General features: G+C 38.5%; 1 protein-coding gene across 1 annotated transcript in view; it reads left to right on the top strand.

Annotated features, from left to right (window-relative positions):
* Positions 1 to 9,221: 9,221 nt before the first annotated feature.
* The window catches only part of LOC145981602 (formimidoyltransferase-cyclodeaminase-like), a 92,766-nt gene continuing 77,372 nt past the window's right edge, over positions 9,222 to 24,615 (top strand). Inside the window, exons 1-3 of the mRNA XM_083114964.1 lie at positions 9,222 to 9,332; positions 12,741 to 12,924; positions 15,452 to 15,669. Coding sequence (XP_082971090.1) covers positions 9,279 to 9,332; positions 12,741 to 12,924; positions 15,452 to 15,669 — 456 coding nt within the window. The 5' untranslated portion in view covers positions 9,222 to 9,278. The remainder of the gene's footprint in view (positions 9,333 to 12,740; positions 12,925 to 15,451; positions 15,670 to 24,615) is intronic.

Raw genomic sequence — 24,615 nt, forward strand, 5'->3', positions numbered from 1 at the left:
CTGAATGCATGCGGTGCATGCTGCGCATGCGTCAATTGTGGGAAAAAGGACAGCTTGCTCTGCGACGACATTCATGAGCATTTCTACATTCTAATTTCTTCAAATAGGAGAAGTATTTCTTTTACACGAGAGCGCTCAACTAAGATTACATTACATTTCTTGGATCTGAAGTGACGCATGCGTCAATTGTGGGAAAATAATTATTACTTTCTTTCACTTCAGATCCAAGAAGTGTAATATAAGCTTAGTTCAGCGCTCTCGTGTAAAGTAAATACTTCTCCTATATGAAGAAATTAGAATGTAGAAATGCTCATGAATGTCGTCGCAGAGCAAGCTGTACCTTTTCCCACAATTGACGCAAGCGCAGCATGCACCGAAATGCTTCCAGGAGACGCCTCTGGAGAATATACATATGCAAGATGTTAACGCTAAATTGTGTAGTACGTATTAAAAGTTTCTTTAACACATGTACGTATATGTAGAACATATATTATTTAAATACATTACATAATCAATTCATGCATCTCATAACAAAAGAACAGCAAAAATTATAAAAATTTTCCTTCACACGTGTGCGCTCCTATTTCTCAATATAATTGTTCATGCATTTAAGACAAAACTGTTTAGCAACAACAGTCTGAAGTATATACACATTTGGTCTTACTTCTCTCTCTGGTAATTTACAATGCATTCCAGAAAATAATAATGTTGCGAGAGAAGGGAGCAAATTGAAAACAATATCGAATAGGGTGCAAATAATTTCACGGGTCGCCATAGCATTCTCTATTTTACAACTTTTTTTTATTTGGATCGCTCGGCCCCAGGGCTACGGATCCGAACTTGATGAGAATGCAAGAAGAGTAGGTGTTGCGAGCGAAGCGACCAAAAAAATTTTACGAAATATATTTTTACTTGCGTAAGATTTGAAATCGAGAGGTAAATTGCCCGTCTGTGCCCCCCTCCAGGTGCCCTTGGCCGTCTAGAAGAAAAATGCAACAAATACATGAAAACTAATTCCATCTTGGGGTATCATTTTTTTCTGCTATTTTTAGATTCTGCTAGCCTTGCTTGCCCCCCTTTCACCCCAAGAAATTTATTTATTTATTTATGCTTTGCACTTCTACAGAGGGTTGAACCTCCAATTACAGAAGGCTTGTCTACATACATTTAGGCAAGAGGTTTGTTTATGTGTACGTAATCTATATTCTCTCAGAGTTTCGTTTTCTATAGCACTGAATCTATTCTTTTATATCTGTCAAATGGAAGTGTAAAATCTACACATTGGTTGTTTGCAACAAGGATATTGTAATTGTGACACATTCTATTTATTGCTGAGTTTCTATATTTTTGAGTTTTTGAAATTTTAGAAGTTGGAATATTTTATTACGCAGATTATTTTGTCTTATATTGAATTGTATTTGACCGAGAAAGGAGCTGTTGTCTAAAACAACATTAATTGTACCACAGGGGGAAACATTATTTTGCTCATTATCGCTCAGTGGTGGAGGCACATGGCACACTGGTTTGGATCCCACTTTAAAATGTAGGTCCAGTCCCGATTAGTCTTTCTGTGCATAAAGTGAACTTAAAACAATTCAATCAATCAATCAAATAAATATTTATTGTTATTGACGAAATATTCCGGTGGTAATTTTAGGTCACTCACCTTTTTTATTTGTTTTAATCAAACTGTTGAAACATTACAGAAAAAAGCCTTTCTGTAAAAAAAGAACATATCTATGTACATAGTGCCAAAAACCATACAAGCAATTTTAAGCTTGTTCTTTAATTAAAAAAATGATATAAATAAGAAAAAATCCGATTTAAATAAAAAAATCACAATTTTTTTTTTTTTATCTACCCTGACTGAAAGTAAGGGAAGTTTAAGCATTTGAACATGTTGAATATCATGTCTTTTTAATTTGAAATGACACTTTATTTCTTTAGCCGAACATAGGGAAGGGATACACGGCCAGTCCCCCCCCCCCCCAAGGCCTGCGCTTCAGGGGTCTCTCCGGGTCGCGAAATTTCTTTTTCCACATAGGACAGGACTAGCACCGGAAGTGATGATGAAATCCTGATTAAGGGGCCTCGCGCAATCGTCATGTAAACAAATGAAGATCAGTTACCGAAGCCGTGTTGTTTGTTGTTATATTATTCTGTATATTAATTGAATATATGTTAATTATAAAGAAGAGTGTGAATAATTTGTCGGATTGATATCATTTTCAGGTGAAATCCTTTTACAAACTCCCGAAAGTGAGTAGACAGTTGAATCAATAATGCCATAACTGGTGTATAAAATTATGATATTGAAAACTGCAAGATACATACTCCCGAAAGTGAGTAGACAGTTGAATCAATAATGCAATAACTAGAGTATAAAATTATGATATTGAAAACTGCAAGATACATACTCCCGAAAGTGAGTAGACAGTTGAATCGGTAATGCAATAACTGGAGTATAAAATTATGATATTGAAAACTGCAAGAGGAGCTGTGACGAAAGAAATGCCTGTAAGAGAAACTTTAGCATTGGCGTAATGATCGTTTAGTGCAAGATTCCAGCAATATGCAACATGTTGATATGGGTATGTACTGCGAGGCAGTGATTTATCAGCACAAACCCCACATTTTTTCACAAATGCCCAATTTACAGTTATTTTGGCTCTAAATTTACCCCTACACCCCTCTAAATGCAATGTTAGACCTAGCCAGATTAATATTTCCGAATAAACCTCTTCTGTGAGAGGTTGTAATGCACTGTTTTTTTTACATTAAATAGTTAATGATATTTTAGTGCAAGCTTCTTGAAATATGTTGATATGAGTGTGTTATGTGAGGCAGTGATATATCCGTACAACCCCCACATTTTTTCATAAATGCCCAATTTATAGTGATTTTGGGGCCCAAGTTCCTTTTGTTTTATTGCGATTTCATCATGCTACGTACGTAATTTTTACATGGTTGGATTTCGATTTACGTCTGTTAACGCATACTGTGGAGTTTGGCACTCTTGACCCTGTGTACACCGTCTATAGAATGTGAAAGGTTTTCCATGGTATATGAATATTTTGTTGTTTGTGAACGTTTTCAGTTGATTTTAGCTCGCGAAAATGTGCCACTTTGAAATAAAGTGTTTCTTTACCAATAAGAGCCTGAAAGCTTCGCACAATTGAATCTAGCAGAAACAGCGTGTCGGGCAGAGATTTTCGCAGAAAAATACATGTTTTCGCATTAAAATGGATCAAAACTAGATTCACGAACTTCCACACGCCACAGAAAATGATTTCCGTAAGTACCTTCTAATGTAAATTTGAAGAAATCTGTTTCCCTTATACTATAATGTTACCGAGATTTTTCACTCATTACCTTATCCACTTTATTGTCGCGATTAACCTCGTTAGGTACAAGTTTTCTAAAATATAGAAAGCAGAATGGGCACACCGCATCTATAATAAAAGGAAAGATACTACATGTGGACTTTAAACAAAAACTCAACTCAACTGGACATTTAAATTTTCACTGATTTTCGTCTTTTTTATATATTTTTTCCTTGCTGTGATAATGCAACGAGAGATGAAATAGAACTGGGGGTAACAGTTTCATACATCGGAGACACATTTCTTCATTTTTACAGAAGAAACTACTTACGGAAATGAGTTTCTCTAAGCATAGAACGGTAAAACTGCCCTTGCCTTGGCTAGGGTTCGAAGCCCAGACTTTCGGCAACAAGATCGTGAGTTTCATCAAATAACTTCCCTTCCAAAGAATCGAATTCATCAAATCTTTCTTACGTGAATAACTTCCTCCAAATTTCCAAGCACTTTATACTGGTGTCATTTCAAGCTGCAGCAATCCACTGACATGTAATATTACCTTAATTTGTTGTACATTTATGAGCTCATTTGGCATGTGCATTCAATGGCTCTTTATATTTATTTGTAGGTTTTTGCACAAATGTCGCAGAGAAAAATTTCCAGAAGCAAATGCGACATCTTTGCCACAAAGTTTGTATTTGCGTTTGCTTGTGACCCTAATCCGCCATCTGTGCTTGTGCCTTTCAGTCGCAATGTTGCTAACTAACAACTCTCATTTTTGTTTAAAGAAAACGGCATATTCGCATACGTCCGTAGCTTCTTTCTAAAGCTATTTATTTTTCTGGGTTGGCTACTCTGATTTTGTGAGGCCCCGGAATCTGGATTTCATTATCACTTCCGGTGTGGGTCCTGGGATATGTGGTAAGAGAAATTTCGCCTCCGGGCCACTTAAAAGTGATTGTTTACTGTTTCTTGCGAGTTGATATGATGCTGGTGTTCCCAATCAAAAAACTAATCTGATTTTTCCTGAACATGGATCGGTTTGACATGCCTATAAATATCCACAATGATATTCTAAACAAAGCGTAGAGGGAGGGGGGTCAGTGTCTCGGTCTCATTTCGAGTTCTAAATGAATTCTCATCATCGTCTCTTTCTGCAATCTGTCCAGGAGAATATCTGCTGGAGCAAGCATCGAAACGTCCTCTGCGCACGTACAACTCGAGAGCGCTCCAACAAGGAACGTGTGGGGAGTAGGGATTGCATGGAGAGGCATAGGCCCCGACTCCATGGGGCTTGGGGGGGGGGGGTCGACACCCCCAATGTTAACGATATGGGGGGCAGAGCCCCCCAAATAATTTTGCTTAAGAGGATCTAATGTATTATTTTGCTTCTCTTGTAAAGTTTACTCTGAATTGTGCCACACGAACTTAACTTTAAATACACATTTGAAATGTTCTAGACCATCAACTTTGGGGGGCTGAGACCGCTAAACCATCAACTTGGGGGGGTTATGACCAGAGACAGGAAAACACATGACTTATTACTATATACTAAGTATATAATTACGACTATTGTTAACATTTTTACTAAAAAGAGTTTCAAAAGAAAATATGCATGAACTAGGAGAATGGATGGGACGTTCGGGCTACAAATGGCTCTCACATGACATTCACAACGAGATCATTGATATATTAGGGAGATCTGTTTTGCGCTCCGTGGTAGCAGATATAAAAAGTCGGGAATATTTTGCTATTATGGTTGACGAAACTTGTGACATATCCATCAGTCTACAATTAGCATTTTGCATTCCAACTGTAAATAAAAAATTTAATATTTTTGAGGAATTCATGGGCATTTACGAGTTTCCGAACACTGACGATACCAGCCGTTTACAGCAGCACCCACTGCTTCGCACTTGGACGTCTGAGGCTGCAAGGTATTTGAAGAAAAAAAACCCGTTCCCAACGAATAGTCAGTCATACAGGTAGCAACAGAGAAGATTCTGTTTCTCAACCAAGGACAACCTTTCCCATCACAATGTGTGTTCAACTGCATCACAAATCCCGTAAAAAAAACCTCTTCATATATTAACGGGAACAACCGTCAGCGAACGTGACCTGGGAGCATCTGAAAGTCCCAAGGTCGATTCTGAAGCCTTGCGACAGGGTTTCCAGCGAACAGACGGTGATTGTACGTGCATTCGCAGAAACGTACCTTTCAGAATTAGGGATGTGTGGATGTGGGTAAATATCGCATAAGATATTCGGATTTACAATGCAGGATTCGAGATCTGGATATCTGAAACAGGATTCGAGATTTGAATATCTGATCTAGAATTCGAGATTTAGATATCTAATCCAGGATTCGAGATTTGGAAATCTGATCCAGGATTCGAGATTTGGATATCTGATCCAGAATTCGAGATTTAGATATCTAATCCAGGATTCGAGATTTGGAAATCTGATCCAGGATTCGAGATTTGGATATCTGATCCAGAATTCGAGATTTAGATATCTAATCCAGGATTCGAGATTTGGAAATCTGATCCAGGATTCGAGATTTGAATATCTGATCCAGAATTCGAGATTTAGATATCTAATCCAGGATTCGAGATTTGGAAATCTGATCCAGGATTCGAGATTTGGATATCTGATCCAGAATTCGAGATTTAGATATCTAATCCAGGATTCGAGATTTGGAAATCTGATCCAGGATTCGAGATTTGGATATCTGATCCAGAATTCGAGATTTAGATATCTAATCCAGGATTCGAGATTTGGATATCTGATCCAGGATTCGAGATTTGGATATCTGATCCAGAATTCGAGATTTAGATATCTAATCCAGGATTCGAGATTTGGAAATCTGATCCAGGATTCGAGATTTGGATATCTGATCCAGAATTCGAGATTTAGATATCTAATCCAGGATTCGAGATTTGGAAATCTGATCCAGGATTCGAGATTTGGATATCTGATCCAGAATTCGAGATTTAGATATCTAATCCAGGATTCGAGATTTGGAAATCTGATCCAGGATTCGAGATTTGGATATCTGATCCAGAATTCGAGATTTAGATATCTAATCCAGGATTCGAGATTTGGAAATCTGATCCAGGATTCGAGATTTGAATATGTGATCCAGAATTCGAGATTTAGATATCTAATCCAGGATTCGAGATTTGGAAATCTGATCCAGGATTCGAGATTTGGATATCTGATCCAGAATTCGAGATTTAGATATCTAATCCAGGATTCGAGATTTGGAAATCTGATCCAGGATTCGAGATTTGGATATCTGATCCAGAATTCGAGATTTAGATATCTAATCCAGGATTCGAGATTTGGAAATCTGATCCAGGATTCGAGATTTGGATATCTGATCCAGGATGAGGGATTTTGAAATCTAATCCTGGAATCGAAATTTGGATATCTGATGCAGAATTCGATAATTGGATATGTGATCCAGGATTCAAGATTTGGATATATTCGAATTTAAATTTGAATTTGAATTTAAAATTTTGGGTGCATCAGCACTTAGGCTATTTTGCACCCGTCACATTATACGGGGTCCAGCCCTTTATCATAACTAAAATAGCATAATTGCAGTGTCGTGTTACTAAAATTTTCTGACTTTCGTCCAAAGCTGAGGCTGTAAACGGGCACTCAACACACACAAGGACAAAACACAGGACAACACACACAGAATTATACTGGCCATAGTGCCAGTCGCCAGAGCCTCGTTCGTCTGCAAAATGAAGTCCAGGGTGTACTAGGTGGAAGTGAGGTTGACAAATTGGGTGTACTACGTGGAGGTTCACCCCTTACACTCCGGATATATTCGAAGATTCGAATTGAACTAGGCTTACCATACGTCCGGGATTAGCCCGGACAGTCCTGTTTTTTTATTACTGTCCGGGGTGATTCCGGGATTGCAAAATGTCCTGGGTATAGAGAATCTGAAGATGAAAATAGCTACCGGTATTGAATATTCACGACCAATTTTTAAGGTGTTTCAAAAGACTGATATTTCATGTAGCAATATTTCTAAAAAGGTTGAGTTTGCTATGTCTTTGCCTGGAACATCTGCTCCAGTTGAGAGAGTATTTTCAATTATGGGGAATATTTGGTCTGCAGAAAGCGGTAGACTTCTAGTATCCACTGTTAAACATCTGCTGAATGTTAAAATTAATTCAGAACTTTCATGTTGTGAATTTTATGATGTTATTAAAACAAACAAGCCATTTCTGAAAAAAGTCATGTCTAGTGAAAAGTTCAACTGAGTCAACTAACAGATAATTCTACCTAGAACAGAGAGGCTTCCTAAACATCAGAAAATGTATTATTCAATTAAAGATTTGAAAATGAATTGATTGATTTTAGAAAATAATGTTAATATTTTTTCTTGTACAATTTATAGTTTAATGTTACAATAGAAAGTTAAGGCTTTTAAGTAATTTCAATTTATTTTTGTAAAAGACTCAGCAATAACGAGTTGATCGCGAATATGTCCTGGGTTGGACCCAAAAAATATGGTAAGGCTAACTGAACTAACTGCTTCTCGACACCTCTCGGTCTGCTATCGAAGCATGCACAGTGAATGTTCTTTTTAACTCCGTGACAGGGGTGTTAGGATTCAAATTCCGGCCTAGTCATAGATTAGGCCCGTATCCAAACTCGACTGTGAAATATTGAATGTGAATTTTGTTCTTACATAAATTACTGTGTTTCTTGTGTAGAGAGACAGTCTTCAGAGTCCAGAAGTCTGCAATATTTGGTAGTTTCAATATTATAACCGTTGATACAAGGCTACCAGACGTCCGATTTAGTCAGGACAGTTCATTACAGACAGGACGTCCCTGTCCCTACAAGTGAAGTCGTGATGCGAAAATGTCTCCTTTTGTTAATTCACATTTAGACATGTTTCTTATAATAATAATAATAATAACAATAATTGCTAATACGCAACATCTAATTTATAAATATATTATTTTCTAAACATAGAATTACAATGACTGTTCATTGTTTGGATGAGGGGGGGGGGAGGGAGGGTGTATCTGCGAGTTGAATTTTATCGGTTACTTTGGGACATAAGTTGCAACTCTACAATTGTACATTTATCTCTGGCTGTAATATTGTCATAGCATTGACGGTCACATCTGATACTTCAACAGCACTTAAAAAAAAAAAAAAAAATACATTTTTTAACTATATTGTAATCTCTCTCTCTCTCTCTCCCTATATATATATATATATATATATATATATATATATATATATATATATATATATATATTATATACAAACACACACACATACCTTTTCGGTTTTGGTGTAAGTGTCTCTTCATCAATTTCGTAACATCATCATTCATCTTCATCTTCGCGATTCGCCAAAAGTGGCAAAAAAAGCGAAGTGAAATAAACCAACTCAACTTAGCATCAATTCATTACGTCATCACTAATCTTGGGCTTCCCTGGTGACGTAGTGTTAACGCTGTTGCCTTCTAATCAAGGAGTCCCGTGTTCGATGCCCAGTGGAGGCACATAGTGGTACGAATTCCATTTTAAACTTTAGGTCCAGTCCAGATTAGCCTATGTGAGCATAAAGTGCAAAACTGAAACTCATCCTCATCGTCGCGATTATTCAAAAGAGGTAGAAAAGAGACGCTAAATAAAACAAATAATTTTTGGTCACTCCACACACGACACTGGAATTCCAACGCACTAAAGAAACACACGTCTGCCAACACTGAAACTTGACCACTTGGAAACCGCGTACACGCACTCCCACTCTGCTGGTCACCAAGCCCTCGCAACGAACCAATGAGAAAAGAGAATTAATGACAAGAAATTCAAGGCTAACAAGCACGCTCTGGCGGTAGAATCTAGAATCCGCTCACAGGCACGTCTCACAACACAGTTTCGTCTGCTACGAATGTTTTAACAGCGTGGAAGCATGGAGAAGATTGTGGAGTGTGTGCCTAACTTTTCGGAAGGCCGAAATAAACAGGTGGGACCCAAGCACATTCCTTTTAATTTATCTAATCTGTCCTTCCAAATTTCGTAGCTATAATATAGTCAGTAGCCTGTTATAGTAACTTAATTCTAATGAATAAACAGACATAATTGAAAGTGAGTTGGAAGTTATGTTGTTTGCATCTGCGTAACAAACCGAAATATACTGTTGTGCTGTGTCTGTGGTAACATTACGATTCGATATATTAAAAAAACAAAAAAACAATGTTAGTTCTTGCGTCAAAATTGCTTACGAATCGTGCTCAAATTTTCCGTTTGCATGCATCCTCATTATTTCTTATATCTGAAAGTCACGTGATATTACGCAAACATTACGGAAGCGGAATAAGGCTGCTGGATTGCTCGTGAGAGACGTACACGCGTTCACGTAGTCATACACTTTTCTATACAGCATGTTTATCCAAGGTGCTGTTCGCTTACATTGTTCGCTTGACTTTAAGTATAATTTTGTAACCTGTTCGTGATATTAGTATTTGATTCTTCTTTGTTAGTAAAATTGAAAAATTTCAAGTCTAATGAGTACATTAACATGATGCTGCATAAATAAAGCCCCTATCACACGGAACTGAATTTCTAGTAGGAGTGCCCTAGTTGGCGCTGAACTAACTTTCTAGGTAGCAATCATGGCCGCCTGGCTGACTGCTTGACTGGTTTGGAGGAATAGGACATGTTCTAATTGCTACTTGCTTTCCTCGACTGGATTCTGTGGAACAGCCAATCAGAGCAAAGTTTCGCCATGTGAAGGTGTGCAAAGGAGCGTTTTTGTCTGTGGTTTCCGAGTGTTACTTCAGCAATGTACTTAGGTATAACGTATACAACATGAAAGGCACGTTGAGTTACACCATCTATGCTGAGTGCACGGTGTTTACATTTGAAACAACTAAAATATTCTTCCATACGTGTACAGTAAACGTTGTAAAGTATGTATTTAAGCAGCGCCATTGTTTTGTACTTAATAACGTTTTATACGAAACGTTCTTTCCTTCGGTTGAATAATTATCGGTAGGGACATTGAATTTTCGCGATGCGCGAAATCGCGAAATGTGAAAAAAAAGATGCAATTTTGAACATTCTGCACGTAACTACACCCCCAATGATGAAATATGCATGAGTTTTATTCGCGAAGTAATGCGAAATGTGTGCTTTCCACGAAATGTACGCTTTTTCGCGAAATAACCGTGAAATATCATCAAATTAAGTAGAAAACATGCAAAAACCGGCAATCGAGGTTGTGCGCTTAAACTGTCGATTTATAACGAAACGTTTGCCTAAAGTTTTCTACCACTTGCAGCTGAAGAACGTTTTATCTTCTTATCACACCAGGAAGACGCTGCAAATTGGGATTTCCCATGCACATAATCTCAGTTCGAAAACTTCGCTCCCTGTCAAGCTGCATTCCTTTCTTCCCCCGAATATGCATTTTAGAAATGAAGTGATTTTCTGTTGATGTTTTATTTTGGTTGGACAGCTAAGTACTTGTGTATGCGTACAGTATATAAAAATGAAGAAATAGTTTATCAATTTATAGCTCTTTTGTATGTTGTTTCTTCTCATGATGAAAAAGTGTGTGCCAATTTTTTTTTTCCTCCGCTGGTATATACCGCTGATCTAACATTTAATTTACCGCTCTCCTCAGTTTTTATTTACCATAAATTTGTGCCCCTAGTTATCGGCTTTTAAAAATGTGAAGTGATACATTGTTTACATCTCACGCGGCTGCCATTACAACTTCCCTCGTATGGGAACAAAAGTCTATCGACAAGTACGCTGATAAGTATCGTGTGAGGCGAAAACTAGCAAATGGGTAGCTAGTCCAGCGCCAAGTAGGGCATACCTACTGGAAATCCAGTTCCGTGTGATGCGGGCTTTACACAGCACTAGTCAAGTCGTTGACTCAGTTCAAAACTTCACTATCGTTTCATTAATGAGCAATTCTACCTGGAAAGCAAGACGCAAGCATATAAATCATATAGGGATTTGTATAAGGTCAATATTGCTGCTACAACCATTTTTTGTCGTCTTCTTCTTCAAAGAGAACCAAACCCAACAAGCCTAACCTAATCACCACAGATTATTTACTACCCCAAAAAGCTACCAGCCAATGAGAATGCTTGAAAAGGTTGTAGCAGCAATCACTATCTTTGTATAAATGAAAACAGATCCTCTTATATTCCGTGCCGTATTCAAAGTTTGAAACCTTGATTTTAAAAGCAATCACAGTCTATGCGCATCTATGCACATCTCTATGTAAATTCCAAAAGGTCCAAACTCGTTTCAGGTAGCATAAATGATAAGTAAATGCTTCAAAAATCTTATAGCAGATAGTACGTAAAGCATTTTCTTGGAACATTTCAGTTAGCTTTTGCGATTACAATATATAATATATACAGCACGAAAGGCACATTGAAATACACCATCTACGGTGAGTGCACGATGTTAACAATTGAAAAAACTAAAATATTCTTCCATGCGTGTATAGTAAACGCTATAAAGTATAATGTAATCAGCGCCATTGTTTTGTACCTAAAACCATTTAATACGAAACATTATTCCTCCCGGTTGAATAGTTATCGACTTTTAAAAATGTGAAGTGATACATTTTTTACATCTCATGCGGCCGCCATTACAACTGCATCGTGACCTAGAGGTCGCTTTTCGATAATCGATTTCAATAGCATGTGTGATTGGTCAACAGTCAGACTTGGATCGTGTTAATTAGAAATAGGGGTGTGCGGGACAGAATTTTTTGGAACGGGACGGGAATTTTTTTAAATCCCGACATTCGGGACGGAAAATGTTCAAAATTTCCCGAAGCTCCGGAAATCTCGAATTCTACACTTCATTTTCACTTTAAGTGATTGTTTTTGCATTTCTGGTACAAAAACTAACAATTTCCGATAAGTGCCAGACATTTACAATGCAGAAAACTGCTCGGGATCCCGAAAAGTCGGGATCGGGACGGGAACTTTTTTGGCCGATCCCAGTCCACATTTTTCGGTATCCCGCACATCCCTAATTAGAACCAATCCTAAATAGAAATTCTATGACCGAAACTTGGATCCAGTGAGAAAAATGGCGTTGCCTCTGACGTCATTTCCTTTTAAGCGTCCAAGTCAAGGACTTGTTCATGATTTATTTTATCGTGTACAAGGCGCTTAAGAAATATTTGGCGATTATTTCACTGCGCCAACAGGACGAAATAATTTTAACAGATGTTCTGCATCCCAAGCATTTGTTCACAGTTACCTTAAAAACAAAACCCCAGACCTCATGAGATATTTGCTGAAATCTTAATAGACACACATCAAGAATCAAATTCTTGTACATTTGAAATTCTTGACAAAGGTCCTGAATGTAATACGTATGATTTGTGTTTCCACAGATTATAGAAGCCATTGCGGATTCTATTCGGAAGACCGATGGAGTAAACCTTCTGGATGTGGATCCCGGCCCTTCTACCAACAGGACGGTCTACACCTTCGTCGGCCACCCGGATGCAGTCATTCAAGGGGCTCTTAATGCAGCCTTGGAAGCCAGCAAGCTCATCGACATGTCACAGCATAAAGGTAACAACACATATTTGGAACAAGTCACAGAATATGAAGCCAGACCGGCTCAAGAATAAACTTCAGGGGACCCAGACTTTTCGCCTCCAGTTGTGGGAGTTTCAAGGGGGGGAAATCGGTGTTGTACACGCCTGATTTTTGTCCAGTCGTACGCGACACCTTTTTGCCGTCAACATGCACCCTTCGGGGAGAGGCAGCGAATCGGATGCCCATTCGCTTGCTACGCGGCGGCAACCAGTAGGCTTCGCCGTGCATGACCTTGTTGAGGGTGCCACCTGTTTCGAAAACGACTTGAAACGAAAAATGTGGCAACGCAGAATACCATGAGAATTTCCCCTCACCATGGCAACTGGACAAGGCTGATTGGTTCAGCGGTGCATGTGACCCTTCCTGGCGTTCGAAAATAGAATTTTGAAGTTTGTTCTTTCGCCTAACAGGCTTTAGTTAATACGTGTCACATTAGTCTCAAAATATTCATATGCTTTTAAAGAAGTCACAGCGTAAAGAAATACAATTTGATACTCTATTTTTGTAATCAAGGGCGTATTTAGATGGATGTGTCTCCAGGGGGTCAGGTCACCTCATCTCCATTCTGGCCGAGATAGAGAATGTGTAGACCCCTAAATCTCAACATCTCTTGTGTGACTTCATGGCACGGCGAGTTCCAAACCTCATTTAGGTATGGATATACCATCGTGTTTATCCCATCATGCATTTCATCGTCGCGATTAAACCAAGGGGTAGAAAATGAGATGCAGAATAACCGAAGAAGTAGAGAGAGAGAGAGAAAGAGAGAGAGAGAGAGAGAGAGAGAGAGAGAGAGAGAGAGAGAGCCACTGACAATAATTGTCAGTCACATTTGCAACGTCCCCCGGTTGTACACCAGTCGTCAGAAAGTTAGTCCACTACTCCTTTAGTCGGGAACATGAGAATCTTCGCAAATCATCAGGGCTTGCTGGGTAGAAAAGAAACACAACACAGTATTCGAAGTTAAACGCAGTTTTATAATAACTTATATTTCCTATCGTATGAGGACTTACAAGCAAGGCACAGATTTGCTTACGTTTCTGCCTGAAGAGGAACAATTCTATAGCATATGTAATCACATCACAATCACTAAACACACTTGCATATAGAATTAACGTTGGACAAGACAAACGTAAATACACGAAAGTTTCTGTACTTAATTATTATTTCCGAGTATAGCTAGAATGAAACGAAAATAATTACCAATTGCACTATTCGAGCATTCCATTAACCGTTACCACGTTTCTGTTGATTTCTCACCTTCACCTGTTTTCTAACTAAGTCTGTCGTCAGGTGAAAAACATTCAGGTGGGTTCACTTCCACTGCTGAGATGAGAGAGTGACATCAACACGAACAGATTATGACGTACTTCTAGACATATACACAAGTTCCAACCACAACTGTATCAATCTAACTATAGTTGTCTGTGACAGCTTGCACATTATTTGAAGTAACAAACATTTTAAAAATCTTAACTTCTTACAAATATAAAACCTTAAACGCTCAGGTTCGTTACACATTTTAAAACTCTGTCTTCTTTTCGGTCTCAACTGTAATGTGTGTTGCCTAACTCAACGGCGATAAGTGGATTCTAATAGCAAATTTTCACTGGCAACTTCTAACACCGCCGTACAGTTAGGTAACACCAGGTTTGGCAAGGTAATTTACTCGTTACTTAAATTACGCGTAATTTACTAGTAACTTACCTTGCGCAGAAAATACTGTTTTTACGCAGATGTAAAAGACTAATTTTTTTTTCGGAAATAAATAATATAACAAGTACTCCAATCATATTACATTTTAAACTTTAATTTCCTTACATATTTCAGCACAATATCTTTATTTTCTGAAGATTGTTTATACAGCCACCTCACGCCCTCACACCCCTTACTAACAGTTTTTGAAAATTGAGCTGTTCTTTCACATATTTTGCATATTGGAAACCTGTTGACATATTCGTCTTGCCCTAGTACTTGTATTTACAACATAAGATAACGATAAATGACAATTCATTTGAATTGGATTTCAAAGTTTTAGTAACAGCTTCAAATTCCTTTTTCATACGTATTAAACACTTGCAAAGGCAAATTATGAAGTAAATGTGGATATGGCAATTTGTAAAATTCCAATATAAGATTGATTGATTTGCTTTATATTACTTCGCATTTTGTGCCACTTTGGGCTAATTTGCGAAGATGGGGATGAGTGATGACATGATGAAATTGATGAGTAGACACTCACAAACAGCCATGCCCATGCCGGGATTCGAACACGGGACCTCCAATATAAGAGAATATACAAATTCGGAAGGAAAGTTTTGTTTCCTGCCACTGCCAACTACCATACATAACAATAACAATTTGTAAAAGTTTGATAGAAAAAAATGTTCGGTCAAACATACTGGTTGCTCTAAAGGAAGAAAAAAAAACAACTTATTTTCGGCTTTTGTGATCAGCATCATAAAATTATTCATAATTGTAATCCTTTCCTTTTATCAAGGTGAACACCCCCGTCTCGGTGCCATGGACGTGTGCCCCTTCATCCCTGTGCAAGGGGTGGAGGTCGAGGAGTGCATCTACTGCGCCAAGAAGTTGGCGGAAAAGCTGTCGGCGGCGCTGGGTGTACCGGTCTACCTGTACGGTTACGCCTCCCAGCGGGAATACAGGAAATCAGTTCCTCAGATACGTGCTGGAGAGTACGAGGGATTGCCTGAGAAGGTATGAACTTCTTTCTAATACTTCGATATGACTTAGGTGATCCAGACATCTAAGACGTCGTTTAATACGTAACGTAATTACCTAACCTAACCTATAAAGACCTACGTAGACAACGTAACAGCACAGTGCCTCACCAATCCAAAGAAATTCTTTACATTGTTAAATTCAAGAAAGCAAAAAACCACGCGTTCCCATGGAAATCAAGTACAAATCGGAATCAGCCTGTGGAGATAAAAGAGTGCACTTATTCAACAGTTTCTTTCCAGGCCGTAGCTAGAGGGGGGGGGCAGTTGCCCCCCCCTGAGAACCTGCTTTGTCCTCCTGTTAAAAATACAGAACACATTCCTACCTGGAATTCTCATTAATCTTTACAATTATATCCTATATTACTCTAGCAACATAACAAAGACATTTATTGATTTTGTGATTTATGAAGGTGTGTGAGATTCCTTATAATGTCTTATCAGGATTGGGGGGAAAACTTTTTCTTCCAGATTCAGACTTCGGGAAATGATTTCGCAATTTTCAGTATCTAGAATAGTTGTGACATTTTGAGTAGTCTTGTATTAAAGGTGCGTAATGTGTTTGGATGTTTTTCTTGGATGTGTTGCTATGAAGTTTGAACTGCATAATTTTTTGTTTCCCAAATCTACATTTTGGTAATAGCAATTCATGTGGTAGAGAGAGGGACTGGATATTTGATTTTTGTTACTTAGCGTTACTTTTCTGCCACATCTAGCTAATCGTGACAATGAGTGATGACGTGAAATTGATGAAGAGGAACTCACAAACAGTGCTGCAACCACAGGGGGTCAGGGTCATTGTCCCCCCCAATCTTGGACGGAAGTCCAATCTAGGGGGGGGCAAACATTGAAGTAAAGAAACATAACTAATGTCGTTTTCACGTTCAGAAGACACAATGGGCTCTTATGGACAATGCTTTTCTTATGGGAAATTTAGCTTACGTAAAATCGGTACCTGCAGTTTTGCAGGAAATTTTGTAGAGAATACGATGGTGAACACAAAAAACTGGTAACTTGCTTACATATTTTTAGATAAATTAAAACCGGAAATTTTCCGTGAAAAAAAAATTTTACATTGTTTTCATTCCTAACGTTGGAACATGCCGTAAAATTGAAGCATTCTTTATGAAAAAAATTGACACTGGTTTCAAATTGTCATAGTGATGGTGGTGCTCAGAATTTATCAATACTTTAAAGCATATTCGCATTAAAAAATATTCAAATAAAGTATGTGGAGATTTTTTATATTCGTGCAGTCGAAAGTGTCGTCGCTGGCCATTTTTTGTTCTGTAATTCCAAGTAAAAACTTCCAGCGACAAAGTTGTGGAGAAAATAATGAAATTATTTTCTATAACCACTCAAAGGTTCCCAGAAATATTACTTCCATGCATTTGGAGTTTCTTTTTAACCCGAACCGCGCGCGAAGTAAGTCAGACGTTGTCTGGCCATCTTGAGCTGACTCACCGCAGCATTCCGGCTAATCACCACCAAGTTTTCGAGTTGTTATTTTATTTCCATTCAGTAAAAATATTAACTTCATGCAGTTTGTTATAATAGAATTGCAATTACTTAAATTTAATAATTGACAATTATTTCCAATGCTGCTGTTGTGAGCAACATTAGTGCTGTCGCAAATACACGTTGCTTTTGTTTACGTTACTGTCGACATTAATACTGAAATGAAGATCACCTTTCAGTTTCCAACGTACACATAAATTCATAGACACCATATTAACCCTTGAAAGGCTTTCCAAAACGTGACAAAATATATCATAATATATACAAAATATGTAACACCTTCATTGTAAAGGAAGCCCATTTCCCAGCGACATGAGCTAGACAGAATCTAAGAATAGTAGGACAAATGGATACTCAGGATGGAATTAGTTTTCAAGTGTTTCTTGTATTTTTCTCCCAGGCGGCTTAGGGCACAGAGGGGCAACTGCCCTCGCGATTTCAAACTTTATATAAAAAAAGTACATTTCGTAAAATTTTCTTGCTCGCTTCGCTCGCAGGCCAAATATCTGCTATTCTTATTGTCCAAGTTCAGGGGGCGTTGGGAGTCAGCCCTGCAAGGCAAAACAATCTAAATGCTAAAGAGAATACCATGGCGCCTCGTGAAATTATTTGCGCCCTATTAAATCAATATTGTTTTCAGTTTCCAAATATTTTGATCTAAAGATTTTCCTGCTCGCTTCGATCCCCATATGATTCTTTTCTGCAATGCATTCAAAATTACCCGAGAGAGAAGTAAGGCCAGATATACGTATATATACTTCAGATTGTTGCTGCTTAAATGCAGGAAAAGTTGCTGTTTTAAGTCCACTTTATGCACAGTAAGGCTAATCGGGACTGGACCTACAGTTTAAAGTGGAATCCGAACCACTTGTTCCTCCACCGGGTATCGAACCCGGGACCCCTTGATTACAAGGCAATGACGCTACCACTGCGCCATGGGGGAGGCCCTAAATGCAGGAAAAGGAGCGCGCACATTTGAGAGACAATCTGGCGGATGAATTGATCATGTAATATATTTAAATTATATGTATACCTAGGTATATACATTAAAGAAACTTTGAATATGTACACAATTTATCTTTAATATGTTGCATATGTATTTTCTTATTTTACGTCGCTCCATGTTGCATATGTGTAAAATATATGTTGTACATGAAAGTTATACGTGTCATATTTACAAAAAGAATAATGTTCGTCATGCATATTCTGTCTTTCAAAAATATAGTTTGTGTGCTTGTTTTCCATTATTAGCTACTATGAAATTGAATGTGTTGGAAAAATATTTCAAATCATTTGTTCGAACACAAATGCTTTAGCACCAACTTCTACCCCCTTTTGCATGATTTACGACGATAATAACGTCTTTTATTAATGCTACTATTATTACTACCACTACCACCACTATATTACTATTATTATTGGCACATTTGTCCTGGTACTTGAGCCCCTCTCCAGATAAAAAATTGTGGTTTCGCCTCTGCTCACAAAGAACACTCATGCCCAGGCTCTAACCTGGAACCCCTGGCTTCGTAGTGTGTTATGTAACCATTCCACCATGGGGGTCGGTTAGTGAAAGATGTAGGACAACTTACTGGCTCAAATTATTATCAAACACGATGAAAATGTGATAGTGTTTCACATTTATTATTTCGGTTGGAAGGCGATAAAATTTGTAGTTTGATGCAGGTTACCCTAAGCATCTCATGGAGTGTTGTAAATACCTAGGTATGAATTTCAAATCTTATTAATCATTTCTCTATGCAAAGTCATCAAATATGATATCAATTTTATAAAGGAAAAGTTAAGTTTTAACTCTGTTTGCATGATATCGTTTCGTTATGTTTAAACTCCAGTAAAAATAAATGACATTTGCAACTGCGAAGCTTTGCATACATTAAGGACAGAAGATGTCTTATTTCGATTGCTTGTAACATGGAAAGAAGAATTAGACGAGCAAATAGTTACTGAGAAAAGTTGCTTGCCTTGATGTCCTGTACACACTGTGAAAGTTGTCGGTGGCGACACCCTATGAATATAGGTTGAAGAAAATGACAAGTGGAAAAAGACTTCAGTGAAATAAATACGATTGAAAATCTCTCAAATTATATTCTATTTATTTTCTTATATTCATAATATTACATTGTGTATGTAGCAGACGTTGTCCGTTAAAGTACCTCAGGCACAACCTAATTTTTTGACAAATAATTATCTCAACTCTTCTGCTATGGAGCGGATTCTCCTAATTTTATTAATAAATCTTAAGCCATTCTGTGATTGGCAGAAATCCGTATCAGCATAAAAAAACAACTGATATTTGGGATTTGTACGCTTCTGCTCAAAAGTGGTGGCGATAAGCGACCCAGAGACCTCGTGCCGCGGGGATGGGGTATGGCGAAGGGGGCCCCTTATATCGTTTAGTTTCGTACATAGTCATTAAGGAACATATTTTTAAAATGTAAAGATGATTCAAAATTTCCAATCCAAGAAGTCATCGATCAATCAAGGGATGCCTATTTGTGTGTTGAGTGTCAAACACATGTGTTTCAACAATAGAATGATACAATTCACCCAATATTTTGCAAAAATGGTTAAAGTAACCAGTAGGCAAACATTGTCTGTAGTGATGCAAGGATCTTCCCATTCGAAGCAAATAGAATCGGTGGTGGACTAACTGACCCATGTTTTAATGTTTAAGGAAGTACAAGAAATGTATTAAAATTTTTACACAATTCATCAAAGTGTAGATAATATGTAACCATTATTATTTAATTAATTCGATTTTTCTTGCATAACACAACACAATGGTGTTGGATTCCGTTAGATTCCTTTGCGCGTAAAAATCTTGCATACTGGAAACTCTCTTGTTCATCCTATACATGGACGATCTCCCTCAAAGATTTTCCTCACATCCTGTCAATATACTCATGTATGCTGACGACTGTAAAGTTTTCAAAGAAATCTCAACCACACAAGATGCTGTGATTCTCCAGAATGCTCTTTCCGAACTTGTCTCATGGTGTAAGCAGTGGAATCTATAACTTAACCCGCAGAAATGTTCCTCCCTCACAGTCTCTTTAAAAAAGAACACGATACATTCTCATTATGTTCTTGAAAACAATTATATTACCGCAGTTGCGACCCAAAAAGATCTAGGTGTTATCATAGATGAAAAACTGAACTTGAAGGAACACATCGCAGCTACAACTAAAAGTGGAATGCGCCTCTTAGGCCTCCTCTACAGATTCACTGAAATTGATACTCCCACCTTCTCTTAGCCTGTTTTTCAAGTCATGCATTTCTCCGATTCTCGAATACTGCTCTCCAGTCTCGACCATGGCTTCCAATACAAATCTTTCTAGCATGGATTCCGTCCTCAGCTTCTTTACCGCCATTGTTCGCCATATAATTCCTTCTCTGCGGCATCTTCAGAAACCTGACATCCTGACTACTTTGAACATCCAGTTACTGCAGACCCGATGCGATATTGCCGATATGAATTTTTTCTCTAAAATCATCAATTGAAAATTAAGAACTGAATTTCTACTTACAGAATTCGACTTCAGAGTTCCCTCTCGATCGACCCGAAACACTGAATTGTTCCACAACTCTACCGCTAGGCTTTCCCTTATACAGTGCTCTGATCCACAGGTTGCCACAGTTCTATAATAAACTACCCACAAACATCGACATTTTTGCCCCTGAAAGTATTTTCCGATCTCTAAGAACGAATATTTAAATCTTTTGTTTGTTTCCTTGTTTATGTCTTATGTCTTATATGTATCCCTTTTTGTTTTTACCTAAAACCATCTTGACTTCTTCTTGTTGATTTATTAGAATTTTCAGTCAGTGTAAAATGGCCTTACAAGTGCTGTATCTGAAATTTGAATAAATAAATAAATATATATTTTTATGTCACGAGTGTCGGCGAATGGGGGGGGATGGGTGCAGTTGTCCCCCACTTTTGTCCCAGCTCTATGCTAAACCCAACCCATGCGACACTTTAATATTTAAAAAAAAACTCTAGTTCTATGAAGAATATTTTAATGTGGTCGTGTGATAACATAACAATTTGATCTTACGTGGCAGACAAAGTCCATAATACGTCAGAAATCAAACTTGTATCACAATATTTAGTAGACTTTTCTCTTCTTTAGCGAGGTTCAGTATTATAATCGTAATATGCTTAATTAAAAACTAATATTACATTTTTCTCAACGTTTAAAAACTACATTTTGTCCCTACGTGCGATATTAAAACTATTGTAAATATTAACGTACGTTAGACCTATGCCAAAAGTAGTTGAACCATATGCTATAAAAGTTGTTTACCTTGAATATATACAAATGAGTTTGGTATTTAACAATTGAAGGTTACCGAGTGTTGTAGGAGAGTATGACGCAACGTCGGTGAAGGGGATGGGAGTAAATGATAGCGTAGGGGGTTGTAAGTAGATGGTAGAGGTGGGGGTGAACATATAGCCTGATGAGGGGTTCGAACCCTCGAAGATGAGTCTAATGCTGTATCGACTGAGCCATCTGGGCGTGAAACGTGTGTAATGGGAGGAATGTGGAGAGGAGGGTATATGTACGTCTCACTAATCGAAGGTGAGCAGGTTGAGGAGAGGCGGGTGGGAAGTTTGGTATAAAGACTATAGTAAGAGCGTGAATGTGTTATTACGAAAAATGAGCGACGTAGCAGGGGCAGCATGTGGTTTGGACGTGGCGGTTTGTATGATGGCTAGTTGCGGTTGCTTTCCGGATGGTTTGGATGAGACGTGCGTGGTGAATACACTGAAGGGTTATGCACCTACTTACAATGTGACGTGTTACGGATGTTTCCAAGGGTATGCAAATCAATCCGGTCATGAATGTTTGTAGTTTCATTCCGATTATTGTTCTGAAGAGGATGTGGAAGAGAGTTGTCCGACGTGCGTACGATGGAACGTCTTGGAGGCTACTTCCGTGATCGTGATAGTACACCTAATTTTTTCATTATTATCAACATACCCATCCGGAGATTGTGGTTCAAGAGGGAAAATGTAAATTTTATGCTGTTCTTGAGAGTATATGCGAGAAAAGCGAAGTGATGAGGGAGTTTGGACGTTGTATCCAGCTCAACGAAATGTGCCGTGGTTTCTCAAGGTGAGTAAGTATAATACACATAAGTGTGTGTGTGTGTTTGGTAAACTTGAACTATGGGCGTGACTGGTTGTTCTTGTTTCAAGGTGAGTGAGTATAACATGTCGTTGTGGTGAAATGTGGGTGTGCTTGTTCCAAGGTGAGGTAGTTTGAAAATGTAAGCACGTGATCTATCAAGGTGAACTAGGTGTGGTACGGATGTTAGGGTAGAGGTAGTCGTCCTCGTCTGAAGATGAACAGGTACAAAAAGGAAGGATGTGATGGGAGAAGGTTAGTGTGTATGGAATGGAGAAACGCGTTTGTTTTTCCGGGGTCGACAGATATTACGAGGTGCCGAGAGTAATGTTAGCGTCAGACCGTTGTCGTTTCCGAGATCGTGTTTTGCGTTTGGAGAAGGAGTTGAGTCCTTTGTTGTTGCGTCGGTTGGGATTGTGTGAAGGTGAGTTGACGTCATGTCTGGGTAGAGAATATAAGTACAGTTGTGGTAGGTAAACGCTTATGTTTGTTCGACTGTTGTGTCGGTAGGGTGGTTTGGTTGATGGTGACAATGGTTGCACCACACGTTAGTTATTTGAGTGCGTGTGATTATTTACTTGACCAGTACGAGAAAATAGGAACGATTGGAAGTGTGGATAGGAAACGTTTGATACTGCAGGAGGTGATTCGATTAATGGGTGAAGGGAAACCTTGTAGCAAGTTGGATCTATTGGAGCGTCTGAGAGTGGAAATTGCCGGTGGAAATCAAGATGGTGGAGGTACATCATCGCGATCTGGGTTGACGCGGGTAGAAGATGAAGACGAAGAAGGTGTAGCCGAAGAGGAAACGAATCGTCGTGTTGAGGTGCCGTACAATAAATATGTGAATTTGAAAGAGGTGGGAGTTCGTCGTATAAACAAATACAATGCGGAATGTACAACAATGACGTTTGGTTTTAATGGACCGGAAGGAACAGATGCGTTACAATGGGTGCACCAAGGTTTGGACCATGTGGTGTCACATATCGTCGGACAGTATAAGCCAACAGATAAGATTGGTATTGTGTTGCGAAATGTAACAGACGAAAGTATCAAACCTGTTGGTTTATCGTTACGACGAATAAGTCGGATGCATCCCGTTATGTTATGGGATGTGGTTGCTCGAGTTTTCCAATCAAATACTACGTTTCTATCTACGGATCTGTTGGAGATGGAGGTGTCGGTAATCGATATGCCCGTAGGATATGGGAGAAAATATACAAGTAGTGGTGTGTTATCGAAGGAACGTTATGTACAGTTGAAGAGGAGTGTGGTGATGGTGAAGAGTACAAATGCGAGTGGTTCCAAGGGTGCAAAGATATGTCTTGCAAAGGCGTTAATGATCGGTATAATGTATGCAAATAAAGATAGCGATCCTGAATTATTTGCGTCAACAAAAGCAGCTGTTCATGAATGGCAATGATCGATTGACGGAGTGTGCATTGGATTTATGCCAAGAAGCGGACGTCAATCTGGAGGAGACAGGAGGGGATCTTATTCGTAACGAATGCAAGATATTTGTGTTTTACGGTTTGGAACAGCCGGAAGTTGTGCTTGCACAGAATGTTCCCGATGCCAAAAAGACAATTTACCTTCTTTTAAATCATGTGATTGTAAATCCTGTGGGTGCATTTACCATTCCGTATTTTTGCGAGAAATGCTATCTATTCGCACGGAACGAAGGACTTGTTTGTAAGAGTATGTGTCCTCAGTGTCGGTGAGAACCTGTGTGCGAAAAGGAACGTACCGTGAGTTGTGGTAGATGTAACAGAAACTTTAACAGTGACATTTGTTAAGCAAAACATTTGACGACACGTTACGGTAAGGGAACGGTATGTACTCAGATCAGAAGTTGTGTTGGTTGTTTTCAAGTATTAGACGAGACGCACCCGTAGAAGGGAAAACATAAATGTGGGCACAGATATTGTAAAACCTGTAAGCAACAAAAAGAGCTCAACCACCTGTGTTACATGGAAAGACATCAAGGACGGGGAGAAGGAAACGCGCTGAAGCGGTACCTGTTTGTATTTTACGATTTCGAAGCTACCCAATAGTAGTTGAACCATAAGCTATAAAAGTTGTTTACCTTGAAATTATGCAAATGAGGGTATGTATTTAACTTTGGAAGATGGGGGAGGGTGTAGGCGAGTATTACGCAATCGGGCGTGAGGTTACGTAAGTATCCGAAAGCGTACGAGTTTGTAGATGAGCATAAGAAGCGAAGATGACGTTTTTTGAAAAAAGATTTCGCC

This window comes from Lepisma saccharinum, chromosome 29 (assembly GCF_977018435.1).
Source record: "Lepisma saccharinum chromosome 29, izLepSacc3.1, whole genome shotgun sequence".
Lineage (NCBI taxonomy): Eukaryota > Metazoa > Arthropoda > Insecta > Zygentoma > Lepismatidae > Lepisma > Lepisma saccharinum.